This window comes from Ceratina calcarata, unplaced genomic scaffold (genome assembly GCF_001652005.2).
Source record: "Ceratina calcarata isolate Rehan_Ccalc_2016 unplaced genomic scaffold, ASM165200v1 scaffold250.2, whole genome shotgun sequence".
NCBI lineage: Eukaryota > Metazoa > Arthropoda > Insecta > Hymenoptera > Apidae > Ceratina > Ceratina calcarata.
The window spans coordinates 1,484,480-1,498,020 of NW_017147019.1; the positions used below are offsets into that span (position 1 = coordinate 1,484,480).

The 13,541-nt window shown below is 39.9% G+C and overlaps 5 protein-coding genes across 5 annotated transcripts in view; 1 reads left to right on the top strand and 4 right to left on the bottom strand.

Annotated features, from left to right (window-relative positions):
* The window catches only part of LOC108623099 (uncharacterized), a 2,554-nt gene extending 1,175 nt beyond the window's left edge, over positions 1-1,379 (bottom strand). The window contains exons 1-2 of the mRNA XM_018021399.2: positions 1,272-1,379; positions 320-978 (exon numbers count right to left, since the gene is read on the bottom strand). Coding sequence (XP_017876888.1) covers positions 320-978; positions 1,272-1,302 — 690 coding nt within the window. The 5' untranslated portion in view covers positions 1,303-1,379. The remainder of the gene's footprint in view (positions 1-319; positions 979-1,271) is intronic.
* A 933-nt stretch (positions 1,380-2,312) lies between these two features.
* On the bottom strand, positions 2,313-4,017 carry LOC108623035 (vitellogenin). The gene is made up of 3 exons (XM_018021284.2): positions 3,913-4,017; positions 2,736-3,421; positions 2,313-2,622 (listed from the first exon to the last, which is right to left on the bottom strand). The coding sequence occupies exons 1-3, from the start codon at positions 3,941-3,943 to the stop codon at positions 2,389-2,391; spliced, it is 951 nt and encodes a 316-aa protein (XP_017876773.1). The 5' UTR covers positions 3,944-4,017; the 3' UTR covers positions 2,313-2,388.
* A 1,141-nt stretch (positions 4,018-5,158) lies between these two features.
* On the bottom strand, positions 5,159-7,177 carry LOC108623115 (uncharacterized). The gene is made up of 3 exons (XM_018021423.2): positions 7,064-7,177; positions 6,028-6,701; positions 5,159-5,697 (listed from the first exon to the last, which is right to left on the bottom strand). The coding sequence occupies exons 1-3, from the start codon at positions 7,098-7,100 to the stop codon at positions 5,431-5,433; spliced, it is 978 nt and encodes a 325-aa protein (XP_017876912.1). The 5' UTR covers positions 7,101-7,177; the 3' UTR covers positions 5,159-5,430.
* Positions 7,178-7,851: 674 nt separating this feature from the next.
* LOC108623116 (uncharacterized) lies at positions 7,852-9,496 on the bottom strand. The gene is made up of 3 exons (XM_018021424.1): positions 9,386-9,496; positions 8,486-9,159; positions 7,852-8,384 (listed from the first exon to the last, which is right to left on the bottom strand). The coding sequence occupies exons 1-3, from the start codon at positions 9,426-9,428 to the stop codon at positions 8,169-8,171; spliced, it is 933 nt and encodes a 310-aa protein (XP_017876913.1). The 5' UTR covers positions 9,429-9,496; the 3' UTR covers positions 7,852-8,168.
* A 2,887-nt stretch (positions 9,497-12,383) lies between these two features.
* Positions 12,384-13,438, top strand: LOC108623077 (uncharacterized). The gene is made up of 2 exons (XM_018021364.2): positions 12,384-12,493; positions 12,610-13,438. The coding sequence occupies exons 1-2, from the start codon at positions 12,491-12,493 to the stop codon at positions 13,033-13,035; spliced, it is 429 nt and encodes a 142-aa protein (XP_017876853.1). The 5' UTR covers positions 12,384-12,490; the 3' UTR covers positions 13,036-13,438.
* The last annotated feature ends 103 nt before the right edge of the window (positions 13,439-13,541 follow it).

Sequence of the window (13,541 nt, forward strand, 5' to 3'; positions counted from 1 at the left end):
AGCGAAATATTTTTACATGGAAATTGTAGATCTCGTCGTCCTCTACAAAAAAGGTGTGATGCAATTTTCCCGTATCTCGAACGGTTTGGGAGTTATCGGCCAAAAACGAAAACTTCGAAGAAATTGAAGGGGTACCCCTTGGAAAAATCTCAGAAAAATCGAAAATCTTTTTTTGTTGTTTATTATTAGCAATGTTCTTCCGACGTCTGATTTCTTTTTAAAAAATGCGTTTCTAAAGTGCATAAACTTTTGGGATTGACTGTATAGCCAATACATCCTTAAATGCTAATTTTGATCACGCCGTAAATAAATGACTTACAAGATGTGACTGGAGGTCCGGTTCGATCACTTTTTTAGAGTACGACCCAAAGTAGAAGCAGGCGTAATTGTTGCAGTTATCCAGTTTGATCGTCTTCTGAATCATTATAGTCTCGCTGGGCACTTTGTTCAACTGCGGCAGCGATTCCAATTCGTATCGGTCGTTCTTTATCTTGTTCATCATCCTCTTTGACGGATAATGATTTATCGTGATCGTCCCGTTGCAACAACCGATCGTGCTGTTCTCGATAATGTCGTACGTCCCGTCCGGCAAACCGTTCAAATCGGTGCCGATGCTGAACCGTTCGACTATCAATTTCATGTTGTTCAGCTCGTATACGTGTATCTGGTCATTCACTATCATGTGATCCACCCCGCGGTCATTGAATTTGATCTCGAACGGGTCCGCGGCAATGTCTCTCTTATCCTCCTCCGGTATGTCGACCTTGTTCTTTCTCATCATGTCCAACTCTTTGTTCACCTCCAGGTGACAGTTTAACCCGTCTGACCCTGTCGGCCTACAGTAGAGCTTGGTGGTGGCGGACTCGGTCAAATGTATCCCATCAGGACTCGATGAGTGCCTGGTACTGTTCCACTCTACGTCAAAAACATATTCGGGGCCGTGTTCCCAAGCGCTTTCGTCGACCGCTATGCGGGCGACTGAAACAAATTCTCTTGGTCATTTTATAATTTTCGAAGTAGGACTCTTTTGTAATTTGGTTGCATCAAGCCGTGAATCGAAGTCGTGTCACAAATATAACTAAAGTAAATAAGTAAATGCTATCGAATCACAGTTTGAAAAGATATTTTGAATTAGTCGTGTTCATTTCGAACGGAAATAATAGTTTACAATTAATTAGTGGTAATAATAATCGTATAAGCAGTTCTTGTCTCGCGATTTACACGGGCAGATTGAGGATAAAGATAGTTAAATGGACAATTGGCTTACCGACCTAAGAAGAACGGAATTAATGAAGCGAGCATGCCGTAGCACCGTTCTCAACTGGTTTAACACTGTACTTCAGCTTGAAGATCCTTTTATATCGCCGATCTGCTTTGACGACTCTCGTCGTGTAAGTGAATTAGGCCGTCCCCCGTCCACCGGCCACCGTAATCGTTACTTAGACTTAGAATACTTCGCAATGCGCGTAGTTTTCCCTGTTTTAAAAACTTTACCACAATCGTGCCTATTATTTATTCATTTTTAAATACACATTTTGAGAATATTATTATAAATTTGACTGAAAGTTTTGCGAACAGCATAAAACAGTGTCTATAAAAAATTTATCACGCTTAAAATTAGCATCATTCCATATTGCGACATCTTTCGAAATGGAACTGTTTTTTTAATATTCATGCAAACCATTTAATTTTTTTTTAAATACTACAAGACTTACTTTATCAGATAACGTGTAGATAATTTTTATAATATTTTTCCATCTTACGATTATAAATAACAATCAGCAAATATTTAATGCACAACACACAAAATAACAAAAAACAACAAAAATATAATGATTATTCAACAAATATGTATATTATTACATATGTTCATTTAGAATACAATAGGATTATTCGTTAAATAGTATTATGTTCTTAAATAGTATATTGTTTATCATCATTACATAGATTTTTGCAGCCCCTTACTATCGATTTCATTTACTTGCTCTCGGGAATCGATTGTAAGTTAGTATAAGCGTACAAACTTGTCGACGCGGGACTCTGGACTTCTGGCATCGAATCTCGAGCTGGACTTATACTTTTCAAAGTCAAGCTTATTTTCTGATGAATCCGCATCGTCCTGGGTCTGTTCAGCGTCCTCATCATTCCCGACGATTCCGTATACGAATGAAACTCACTTGGTGACACGCTCATGTGGCTAATAGTGCACAACACACAAAATAACAAAAAACAACAAAAATATAATGATTATTCAACAAATATGTATATTATTACATATGTTCATTTAGAATACAATAGGATTATTCGTTAAATAGTATTATGTTCTTAAATAGTATATTGTTTATCATCATTACATAGATTTTTGCAGCCCCTTACTATCGATTTCATTTACTTGCTCTCGGGAATCGATTGTAAGTTAGTATAAGCGTACAAACTTGTCGACGCGGGACTCTGGACTTCTGGCATCGAATCTCGAGCTGGACTTATACTTTTCAAAGTCAAGCTTATTTTCTGATGAATCCGCATCGTCCTGGGTCTGTTCAGCGTCCTCATCATTCCCGACGATTCCGTATACGAATGAAACTCACTTGGTGACACGCTCATGTGGCTAATAGATGTGACCTAGGAAATTATTTGATTAATTTGTTCAATTTACACGTTGAACTCAAAGTGTGAATCTGTATTTATATAAAATCCGCAGGTGTAAGCTATAATATTCAATTTCAGAGGCTCACCATATCCATGAATGTGTTTTTATTTCCCGAACTGAAGTCCTCGTGGTTTCCAAAGAAATAAATCTTCCTGTGGGGACAGTTTTTCGGATCCCTGACCTTTTCAATGGCGAGCGCTGCTCTGTTCAGTGGCACAAGGCCGGCTCGTTCAGGTTCAAAGTCAATTTCGAAATCCCCGTGCCTGTTTTCTTGCCTGTATCCTGTCCTTGACATTTTCACTTCCACCTCGCAATAGCCGACACTCGAGTTCTCCATAGTAACGAAACGATCGCGACTGTCGTCTAATTCAAAGCCAACGTTTAACTGTCCAGTGATCGTCCTGATCATATCCAGCCTCCACTTGGGTATGTTCCTCGAGACGACCAAGTTCTCGATTCCCTTGGGATTGAATCTGATCTCGAAAGGATCCTCGTTGATGAACCTGTCGCTAACTGGTACAAAATTCTGCGCGTTCGAACATCTACGATCGTGCGGGTCGGGACGAACGATTTTTCCATTGACGAATCGACACCTGAGAGTGTCGCTACCCATCGGCCTGCATTTCAGCTCAGACGCGATCATCGAGCAGAAATTGTCCTTTTCGTGGACGATATTGGCCAGAGACATGTTCACCAGAACGTCGTACGTGCATTCTGGCCCGTTTCGGTGCCAATCAGAGTCCTCCTGCTCGTGGACGGCCACACGTGCCGCTGGAATTACAACGAACCTATTTATACCGGTAGATACCAGTAGACAGTGAGAATGGGCAACGTGATCATAATGCCTTTGATCCCTGCCTGGCATTAATGGCATTTATCCATTATGTCTAACGATACGAAAAAGGAGTTGTTATATTAATTGCTGTTTCGATCATCAGGCATTCAGAGTAATAATTTAATTAGAATTCTTTATAGTATAGCTACCAAAAAAATGCAAAGTATTGAAAATATAGGAGTTGAAGATATAGATTAAAAAAATTAAAACAGGATGAATCTACAAGTCTACATCGATTCAAAGTCTCTCTGTGGATATGGAAACTGGAAACAAATTCTGTCTTTTGTAAATGACAGAAACGCCTAATTCTTTTGTTTTATAAGAGTTCGAAGAGAATAGAATGAAACAAGGAATACATAAGAATCCGGGATAACTGTGGAACTATCGTACATCGAAGTTTTGTGACAAAACGATACTGTGTACATACCCAGTAAAAATGGCAAGATTATTACCAACATGTTCGGCGACTTCCTCTGTTGCAACTGATACGACAGTGTTTCATCTCTCTTGTCTTTATACGACAGATAACTTGATTCATTACCTTGAAAACAATTTTATTAACAACCGCTTCCGTGCAATGGTTGCATATCGTGGTTCCTCCAGACATCTTCCGTGTCTCCGCATGTTCATATCATTTTCCGTAGTTTCTGAATTACGGCTGCCGTGAGAATCTTAATCGTGATCGTGACGCGACGGTCGTCTCGACACGCGTTTCAACCGAATTGAATCAAACATTATTAATCGAATCGAGAGACGCCGTGACGTACCGATGGTAAAGAGTAGTATAATTTTCCTGTTCATTGTTTTAATTGCTGATGATTTTCATTGCCAGTTTTGTGCAATCTTGTCGTTGTCGTCTCACTTGCTCGATCGAATGGCGTAACGCGGCGAGAGTGCAGTATGAAAATTTCGGGAATCGTCTGCTACGGAATGGTTTTAATCAAACCTTGGTCACTGCGAATTGCTGCTTTTCTGTATAATAAATATACTTCTTCTGACCCATCGTAATTCGGGCCACCTACATTGTACGGTGGTGTTTTGTACAGTTTTGAATTTGCTAATTTCTTCTTAATCTTACTTTCAATACATGTATATGAGTCGTGTCAAATTTTTTAACCACCCAGGGCCATATTAAATATTATATATTAAATCGCAGACTGTAGAACAAAAAGGAACAAATGGAAATAAGGATGAAACAAATTAGCCTTTATTATAAACAAATCAATATATATAAAATAATAATACACAGAATATAAACATATTAAAAAGTACACATATATATAGGAAAATTTCTTTCTCCCAATTTAACATTTAAATAAAATAATAGCTTTCTTTTAAAGAAACTTGGCAACGTTTTTCATTAACTAAATCTTCAAAATTTGATTGAATTCGTTGAGCTGTAGTTATTTTTTAAATTGCCTGTCTGTTAGTTTTTATCTCTCCGCAGTTTTATTATTCTTTAAAGTGGAAAATAGTTGTTCACACAAATATGTGCTACCGAACATTGGTCCAGTGTTGTCGAAAGTTAAATAATTATTATATTAGTTATCAATCTTAGTGGGCCTCGTGTTTAACATGCCTGATGTATATTATGCATATATCTGTATTATAATCCATGAATGGATTGATATGAATTTTACTTCATCCTTCAGCTGAATAAATGTAATCAAACGTTCGTACTTATTATAACTTTATTAATTACAATTACGAGAAACTGTGTAAAATGGCATCAATTCGAATTAATCGTGAAACGGACAAGGTACAATACGTACAAATGACAAATGTCTTTATTATGTACAGAATTAAATGACAATTACGCACAGTATTTACAACAGTACATAGCGATTCACAAAAATTTGATCGATTCATATATCAATTCGCATGTCACCGATCTGTTACACAGTACTGCTATGCGAATGGTATCGAATCCATGTGTACAATCCTTTTAAATCTCAATCGGCGAGTCCATCTCGATCGAGTCCTCCTCCATCGAGTTCTCCGCCAACCATCTTCCGATAAACATGCTGGCCGATTCGGGATCCTTCACTTCCGGTGGCTCGCTCTCCGCGGGCAAAATCGATTCCAGCCTCAAGCTTATGTGCTCGTACAAAGTGGTCTCTGTACTTTCAGATACTTTGCTGGTGGTTACCACGTTCGTGGTACCGGATATGAACTCGGTAGAAGTGATCGCTGCGTGACTCTCCGAAGAAACCTGCAGAACGTACAATCTTTCTGTTACATTCGTCCTAAATATAATAATTAGACTGCGAATTTCGAATAAAACATTTATGATAGTTCCTTAAAAAATGCATTTCAAGTAGAAGTTTGTTGCTTCATTTAAACTTCATTTACAATACGCATTCACTTGTAGTACTCACTTGTAGTATATTTTCATGGATCGCATGCAGTATTTCTATTTTCGATATTTATATAAATGCATACAATTCGCAGTCTGTTAATGACAAATCTGTATCAAAGAATCAACACGATTTGCACGGGTACAGATTTGCCGATTCAATATCCGACACTCGGGGATACTCACGACGGAAGAGACCATGTCGCTGATTTCGCGCATAGACTCTGCGCTGCCGAAGAAGTACGGCATCTTGTGCGTGCACATAAGGAGATTCCTGATCTTCCTGATCTGCACCAGCTGTCCGTCCTTGAGGTTGAACAGCGTCTCGAGAACATAGCCACGATTTATGCGGAACGAGTGACCGACCGTGCTCCGTTCCATCGTGAAAGTCGTCATGCACTCCCCCAGAGTGAAATTCTCCATCACCTCGAATTCGGGCTTCCCGTATACGCTCATGAGGACGCCGATGTTCAGCTGGCCGACTATCACCCGGATCATGTCCAGCTCTCGGGGTTGGATGTTCTCGTTCACGACGAGACTGTCCAGCCCCTGTTCCGAGAATTTGATCTCGAACTGCTCGCGGCTCAACTCGTACGCCTCCTGCCTGGACACCGGGCCGATAGGAACGGCTGACATGACAGGATCTAAGCTTTCGGTAGCGTAACTGTCCGCTTGCGAGTCCCGAAAATGGCAGCTAAGTCCTAAGTATCCCTTCGGCTGGCACACCAGCTTCGAGGCGACGTTCAGCCGGATGCTCATGTAGCTTCCTTCCTCGGGGATCGCGGTCGAGTTCACGTGAACTTGAAACGTGTATTCCGGCCCGTAGTTCCATACCGCCGAGTCGATGTCGACACGTGCAACTGAAAAACGTACACGCGTACGAGATTATTGCTTCCCTTTGCTCCCGATTCGCGAGACACGGCCCGCCTAAGCACGCGGCTGTCGTGGACCGTGTGTCGCGGGTGAATTGAATGATTGAACCGGCTTGAATAGGCCCGATTAGAGCCAGCCTCGCGATGGTTTCCGATTCTTATGTCCCGGCCCACATCCCATGCTTGCCTCCCTACACATACATATGTTCGTCGTCCTGACTTTCCAACTTCGTTCATAATAAAATCGAAGAACAGGGAAATGATTTTATTTCGGACGAAGCTGAGACGCGCGAAAGGGTCAAGAGTCATCGGACCGGGCACCATCGGTTACCTCGTCCGTCGGGGCTTACCTAAGAAAAATGGCACCACGGTTAGCACTACGCTCATGTTGACACTGGCCAATAGTTCGGACAACTTTAATGGAGTAACCGATGTTGAGGCCGCTCTTATACCGCGGCTAAACTGCACTACTGACCTCTTCTTACGATTACTCAGCTCCAAATCGCCGGACCTCTCTCTTTCCAGTTGGAAAATAAAGCGTGGATGTACACGCCACGCCGGCCGGCCGGCCGGCCGATCGATTTAGACAATTGATATGGTAATACCAATCGGGGTCATGAAGGGACCCTCCCACGTTAACACGCTTATTTCGAAACTGACAATTACCTCGTGTGTCAACGACCGTCGACGTTAGCGTCATCCCCGATCCCTTCACTCTCGGATCAACGAAGAATGGGATAAACTATTCTTTTATTTACAGCCCCAGTCTACATTCAGCGAGCTGTTAACGTCAAAGAATACTTTATCAGCTTCCGAACGTTCTTTTGTTAGAGAATTATTTTATACGAAGCAAGATGGACTTCTTATTTAACGTTTACTGATTTTACGATTCTGAGAACAGAGGAGGAAATGTCAATGACGAAAGATAAGATGAACAACTTGGCATCGATGAATTACGCGTCTGGTACAATCTAGCTTCCAAGGAGATAACGTGACCGCTATAAACCGGACTTGATTAATCACTATCAGGAAAATCTACGCTATTAATTTGCATTGCATAATTCTTAAACGATAATTATCAATAATACACAATGTGGTTTGTTAGAGACATGGTAGAATTTTTATTGAAATTGAGGAATATTATTAATTGCAGAATTTTATTATTTTTCAATGACAAAGATACAGTTGGAATAATATAAAAATGTTTACAGTATATATCGTATACAGTGTAGATTTCCATATGCAGACTTAATTGTATCTTCACATATTTTACGAAATGCAACGTAACGTCTTACCATAGTATTCTAATACATGAGATAGGGAGATCTATAAAACGCACGATTATTTGCATAACAGATAGGAAGTAAAATAAAATCAGATTTTAATCGCAACGACACTTTAATCGGCATGGCTTAAACACAAATGGTCGCGCGCAATCTCACCTATTTAAAACAATTATGATTTTGGAGTCAGTGACGGGCCGAGTATCGTTGTATTTGTCATCTTCTTCAAAGGAGACTTGGCAGGATCGATGGAAGCTAGAGATAAACGAATCTGATCAAATGACGTCCCGAGCTTCTCTCCATTGTCTGCGTCGTACACTTCGAGCGTGTTGACGCTCTCCGAGGTGAAGTTCGAGAAGGAAATAAATATGTGTGCGGTAGAATTTTTCTGAAAGTACAATGTAACGTAATGTAAAAGTTGAAACAAATTCAACGAGTTTACTCGTGAATAGAGCAATTGCTTGATTAAGCAGCAATCGTGCGACGTACCAGTGTGTCGTTGGTTTCTCGATGGAACACGTACATGTGTTTTGTTACCAGTCTGTACACCGGTTGCGCGAGACAACTGTTGAGATGCACCTCCTTCGTGACCTCGATCACCGGGTTGCTCTTTAGATTCTTGTTGTACCAGTCGATCCACACCCCTGATCTAAACGTTTGGTTACCCTGTTCCTGGTGAGAAATCTTGGTCTCCGCGCGACATTCGCCTATAGTGAAGTTCTCCGTCATCTTGACGTCCTGGCTCTTGTACGTAGTCGCTGGCGCTTTACCAGCAAGGGTCGTCTTCGCCCAGACGTTCAAATGATTCGCCACCAGCCGATACAAGTCCGTAATATCGTCCGTCGCCTGCTTCTCGCCGTTCTCGAACTCGAAGAACTCGATTCCGGTCTCTTTGAACTTGATCTCGAAGGTCACATTTCCCATATCGAACTCCACGTTCTTGGACGTGATCGCGACTTCCGACGGTATTGCAATCTTAGCGTCCTCGAAGTGGCACTGCAGCCTGTCCGGTTCCTTAGGCTGGCATTTCAGCATGGCGTTCATACTTGATCCTTTGGGTTCATCCTCGTCCGTTGTCAGATTCTTTACCGTATTGATGGTTACATTGAAAGTATACTCCGGTCCGTTCTCCCATCGGTGGTAATCGTCCGGTACGTAAATTACTGGAAAAATAACGATTTAGTCGACACAGTAAGAACGTCTACATTTCGAAGGAGCGCGATTGATATTAAGGACAAGGACACTTGAGGTGCGAAGAAGTTTGATAAACCCGTCAGCGGTGTTAATGTATAGCTTGACCCGTCCTTCACGAATCATTGACGGTGGCAACGATAAACGGTCGCGACGAACACACGCACTAGCGATAAGTAGTCGGGGGACTTAACTGACCTAGGAGAAACGGCACCAGAATGAAATACATGGGCCCGGTCATGGTTCGGTCGAAACGATGTGATATACTCTCTTGATCTCTCTTGGTGGACAGCCACCAGCCTGGCTTTTATACTTACACCGTCGCCGGTATTTGCCTCTATCACGAGCTATCTAGGTAGGGCGCAATTTCATGCACTAACACATGCGATTACGAATTTCTTTGAACGAGTTATCATCTTAGTTAGCCCTAGTTATCCAGCTTTACTTTTCTATACAATTTAGACGAGTACGATGTCAATTTACTCTCATAGTTTCTAAGGGAGGACAACTGTGATACTCCAGAATGTATCACAATCTTCATCAACGTGAAATAATAGATTCTATTATTTTGTACAACGTGTAAGTTTATTATTTTAGAGCGAAACAAAAGTTCGTGCGTTGTTGCTGTTGTTCTTTTAGTTTGTATAATATTTTGACATCAATAAAAATACTTTATACCTATACAAGTGTTATATATCATTTTATAGCTTTTGAGAAGTTATTTATTATTCACGCATTAGTTACAATTAATTTATTGATAAATAATAAATATAGGAGCCATTCTTGGAACATCACGTTTTGCGTTACTAACACTTGTTAGATTTTTGAATGAACTAATGCCTTGGAGAGGAAAGGAGAGAAATGTGTGGGTGGCGAAAAATGATGAAACAGCACTCTGGTAAAGACCTTGAATGTGTCAGACATTTAGCTCGTGGAATAAAGGGAGTAATTTTGTCATTATCGCGTTGATCAGTCGCAATGATCTCGTTTGCAACATTAAATTAGATGATGTCGACCGCTAGTGCAATAAGAGACGAAACAATGATAATTTCTGTAAATATCAAGAAATTCGCTGCCGTGAACTATGTCCCACCGAAATTCAATGATTCCATTCTTCGAACAGGTTCAACTAAGTTTGCCAATACTACTTTTATTATAACAATTAGAACTATGTTTGTACGAAAGCAATGAAATGGAAGAATTGGTTGAAAAATAGGTAAAAGTGAAATAATAAAATATCTTAAGGACGTGTATAAAATTTTTTAATTCTCTTTTCTATTATCATACCGTCTATATTTTAATTTCAATGAAGTATTATAGTTTAAAGACGCGTATGTTGGAAAAATGCTTCAGAATCACTTATGAAACGCGCAGAAGCTTTTGTATAAGGTTCAATGAATTACGAACGATGGCGACACTATGCAACAAGAGACTGTAAAAATAAAAACGTCATTGACAATAATATAAATTAAAAATTGTCAATCTCTTCTCAATTAATTTAAAACGCATTATCATAAATGCCTAAAGACCAGTTTTTCTATTCGAACTTCTAATAATTGCATTTTAAATACGTAACATATATAAAATACATAACAAACAGAAGAATATTTATTATTTCAATTAAAACGAATACAGTTAATTTATTTATTAGAAATTATATGAAAAAGTTTCTAAGAAGTATAGAACAGGGAATCACAGGCTTGATCATGAACACTTTATTCGTTTAAATAGCATTTATATCGATTAACAATGAAAGATCAGTAGTTGGCCAAGGATGTCAAAGTTCAGGGGAAAATCCATTTGATGTGGAATGTGGAATGAACAAAACGTAGACTACCGTTGACGTAAGTCGTTTCCAAATTAAGACGAGTTTCTCATCGTGCGCTTGACTCGTGCAACTAATTAAATCTCAGTGTGAAACGTAATCGCAAGTAAATTCGTAGTTTCCTGTTTTAAAGATCAGTGAAACGGTAAAACGAACCACTGACTTTGCATCATCGGCTTCTCAGGAATAATAAAAATGTTGAATGAAATTCTGGAAGGCTTTGGTATTCAAAGTAGATGGGGAAAATCCAAGACAGCATCATTCTCCCAGTATCCGAACGAACGATACTTAAGCACGATAAACAAGACGTATACCTGACCTTGACCATAAAAGTTATTATCCCTTCTCCACGTTTTCTCGTTCGAGTGCCATTCGAACAATGCGCGGTACATCGAGAGAAGAGAAACCCGAACAAGCCGTAAAAAGTTAAGCTTGAGATATATGTATTGTCCTCAAGTATAATTTAGCGCTTCTGGCATTTCTGTTGGTTTGGTGAATATCTTATTGAAGCTACAGCAATTTCTTATTGATTGGGAAATTCACAAATACAGAGTAAATGTCGCAGTCTGTTCAGTATCAAAGTTCTGACCTTTGACACAGTGGACGCATTTTTATTCAAGAATAAGGAGAATAAATTGCGTTATCGTTGTTCGGAGATAATCTATCTCCCAGCTACTATCAGTTTGAAAATAAAAGGGAAAATTAAAGTAACGCATGATGTCAGGCGAAAACCGCAACGAGATCCGCACGTACCATATTCTAGCCAACAATGACATTCCATGACACAATGAAAAATGATAATTGCATTATTCCGAAACAAAAGGCTGACGATTTCTGTGAATTTAGAAGTGAACATAAACGTCTCTACATTCCACATCTTCGTGATATCATCTATCCTTCTATATCACAATTAACGCAGTTACAATGGAATTAAAAGTATTAATCTATTGTAAAAGAATTGTTCGAACGTGCGGTTAACAGGAAAGTAAACTGAGTTAAAAGATTTTAATCAGCTGAAAAGATATATTGATACTTTCTCAAGAACTCTCTTATTTGTCTTTCATTTTTCTATCATCTCAATTCGAGGTCAGCACGTTTTCGCCAATCTAATTAATGGTAGCTCGTATACGGGTCAGAAAAGATTTCACGAGAATCCAGTTACTCGCCTTGAAGAGAAATTAATGCCCCATGAAAAAAAGAAGTGACCGCGTCGTTTCCCCCCATCGTTATTTGTTTTGCTTCTTTAAAAAATACGTACGTACGTCTGTGGAATCGAGCACGGGAAGTTGCCGCGATTTCCCATCGACGTATGACTCGTCCGGTTCCGTGGTGGGGAATCCGGTATCTGCGGATTTATATACAAGAGCCACCATCGCTTTGAATAGATTAGTGGCGAACGGTGAAATCGAACGATCAGACGACGTTCGGAGACAATATACTCGTGCAAGTTCTTCAAGAGTACTCCTTACAGCATCACCATGGTGAGTCGAATTCTCGTGTACAATTTAATTATTATTTATATTAAATTTTGTGTCTTAAATGCTGATAGAAAAAAATCTACTCACATATTAACGGTTTATCAAATTTACTTTTACAGATCAAACAATTAACAATTTTATTCTCCGCTATCGTTCTGGTGCAATCGCAGAGACCACCCTATGCCGGAAGTAGCAAGCCTTATCCTGGAGTTCTTCCACAATATTTGGATGCACAGACAACAACAGCACCTACTACTTCTAGCAGTAATCAGACTGGGATCGGAAATCGAATCGATGTGAGCAGCAGCAGTGTCGGTCCAGCCTTAGGAGCCGCACCTCCCAGTGTACCGACGATTCCTCAGGATCTGCCAGTGGATGCTTTGGGAGATATCGAGCTGATAAACAGAATCAAGACCTGGCCGAGGGAGAAACAGCCTTTCTGGTTCATCAACTGGCAACAGATCCAAGAACATCGTGGCGATGTGAATAACAGGGTTCAGCCACCTCAAACTCAACCGAATACGAGACCGTTTTTCGCGGGTTAGAATAAAGCAGTGTCCGTGAAAACAGTTCTATTGATTCCAATTCGACGACATCCACTGCCGTCACTTTTCTGCTAGTCACATTTTCATTCGAGATGTACTTAAATGACAATACGTTTGAAAAACACGAGTAGACAAAGGTATCGTGTAATGTTTCCTAAAAATCGTTTACACATGAATATTGCAAAGAAAAATTGTAATTAAAGTTTTAAGTTTCGTTACACGATACGTTTAGTCACTTCGTTGACACAGGATTTAATATCCAATGAATCTAAATAATTGAAGTACAAAATTATACGAATTTAATCAGTGTTTAAGAAACAACTGAAAGGTTATTATTACATGTGAGCAGTTTCGCGTTCGAACGGCGTATCTTTCGTGAACGAATAAAAAGATATTAATTAAAGAAACGGAGTTCGAGTCAGCTCGAAAAATTTTAAATTTCCAATCCACCTGCTGAGCAAGGCGCGCTAGCCAATCAGGTGTACATACGAGGTTCGACGGGGCGA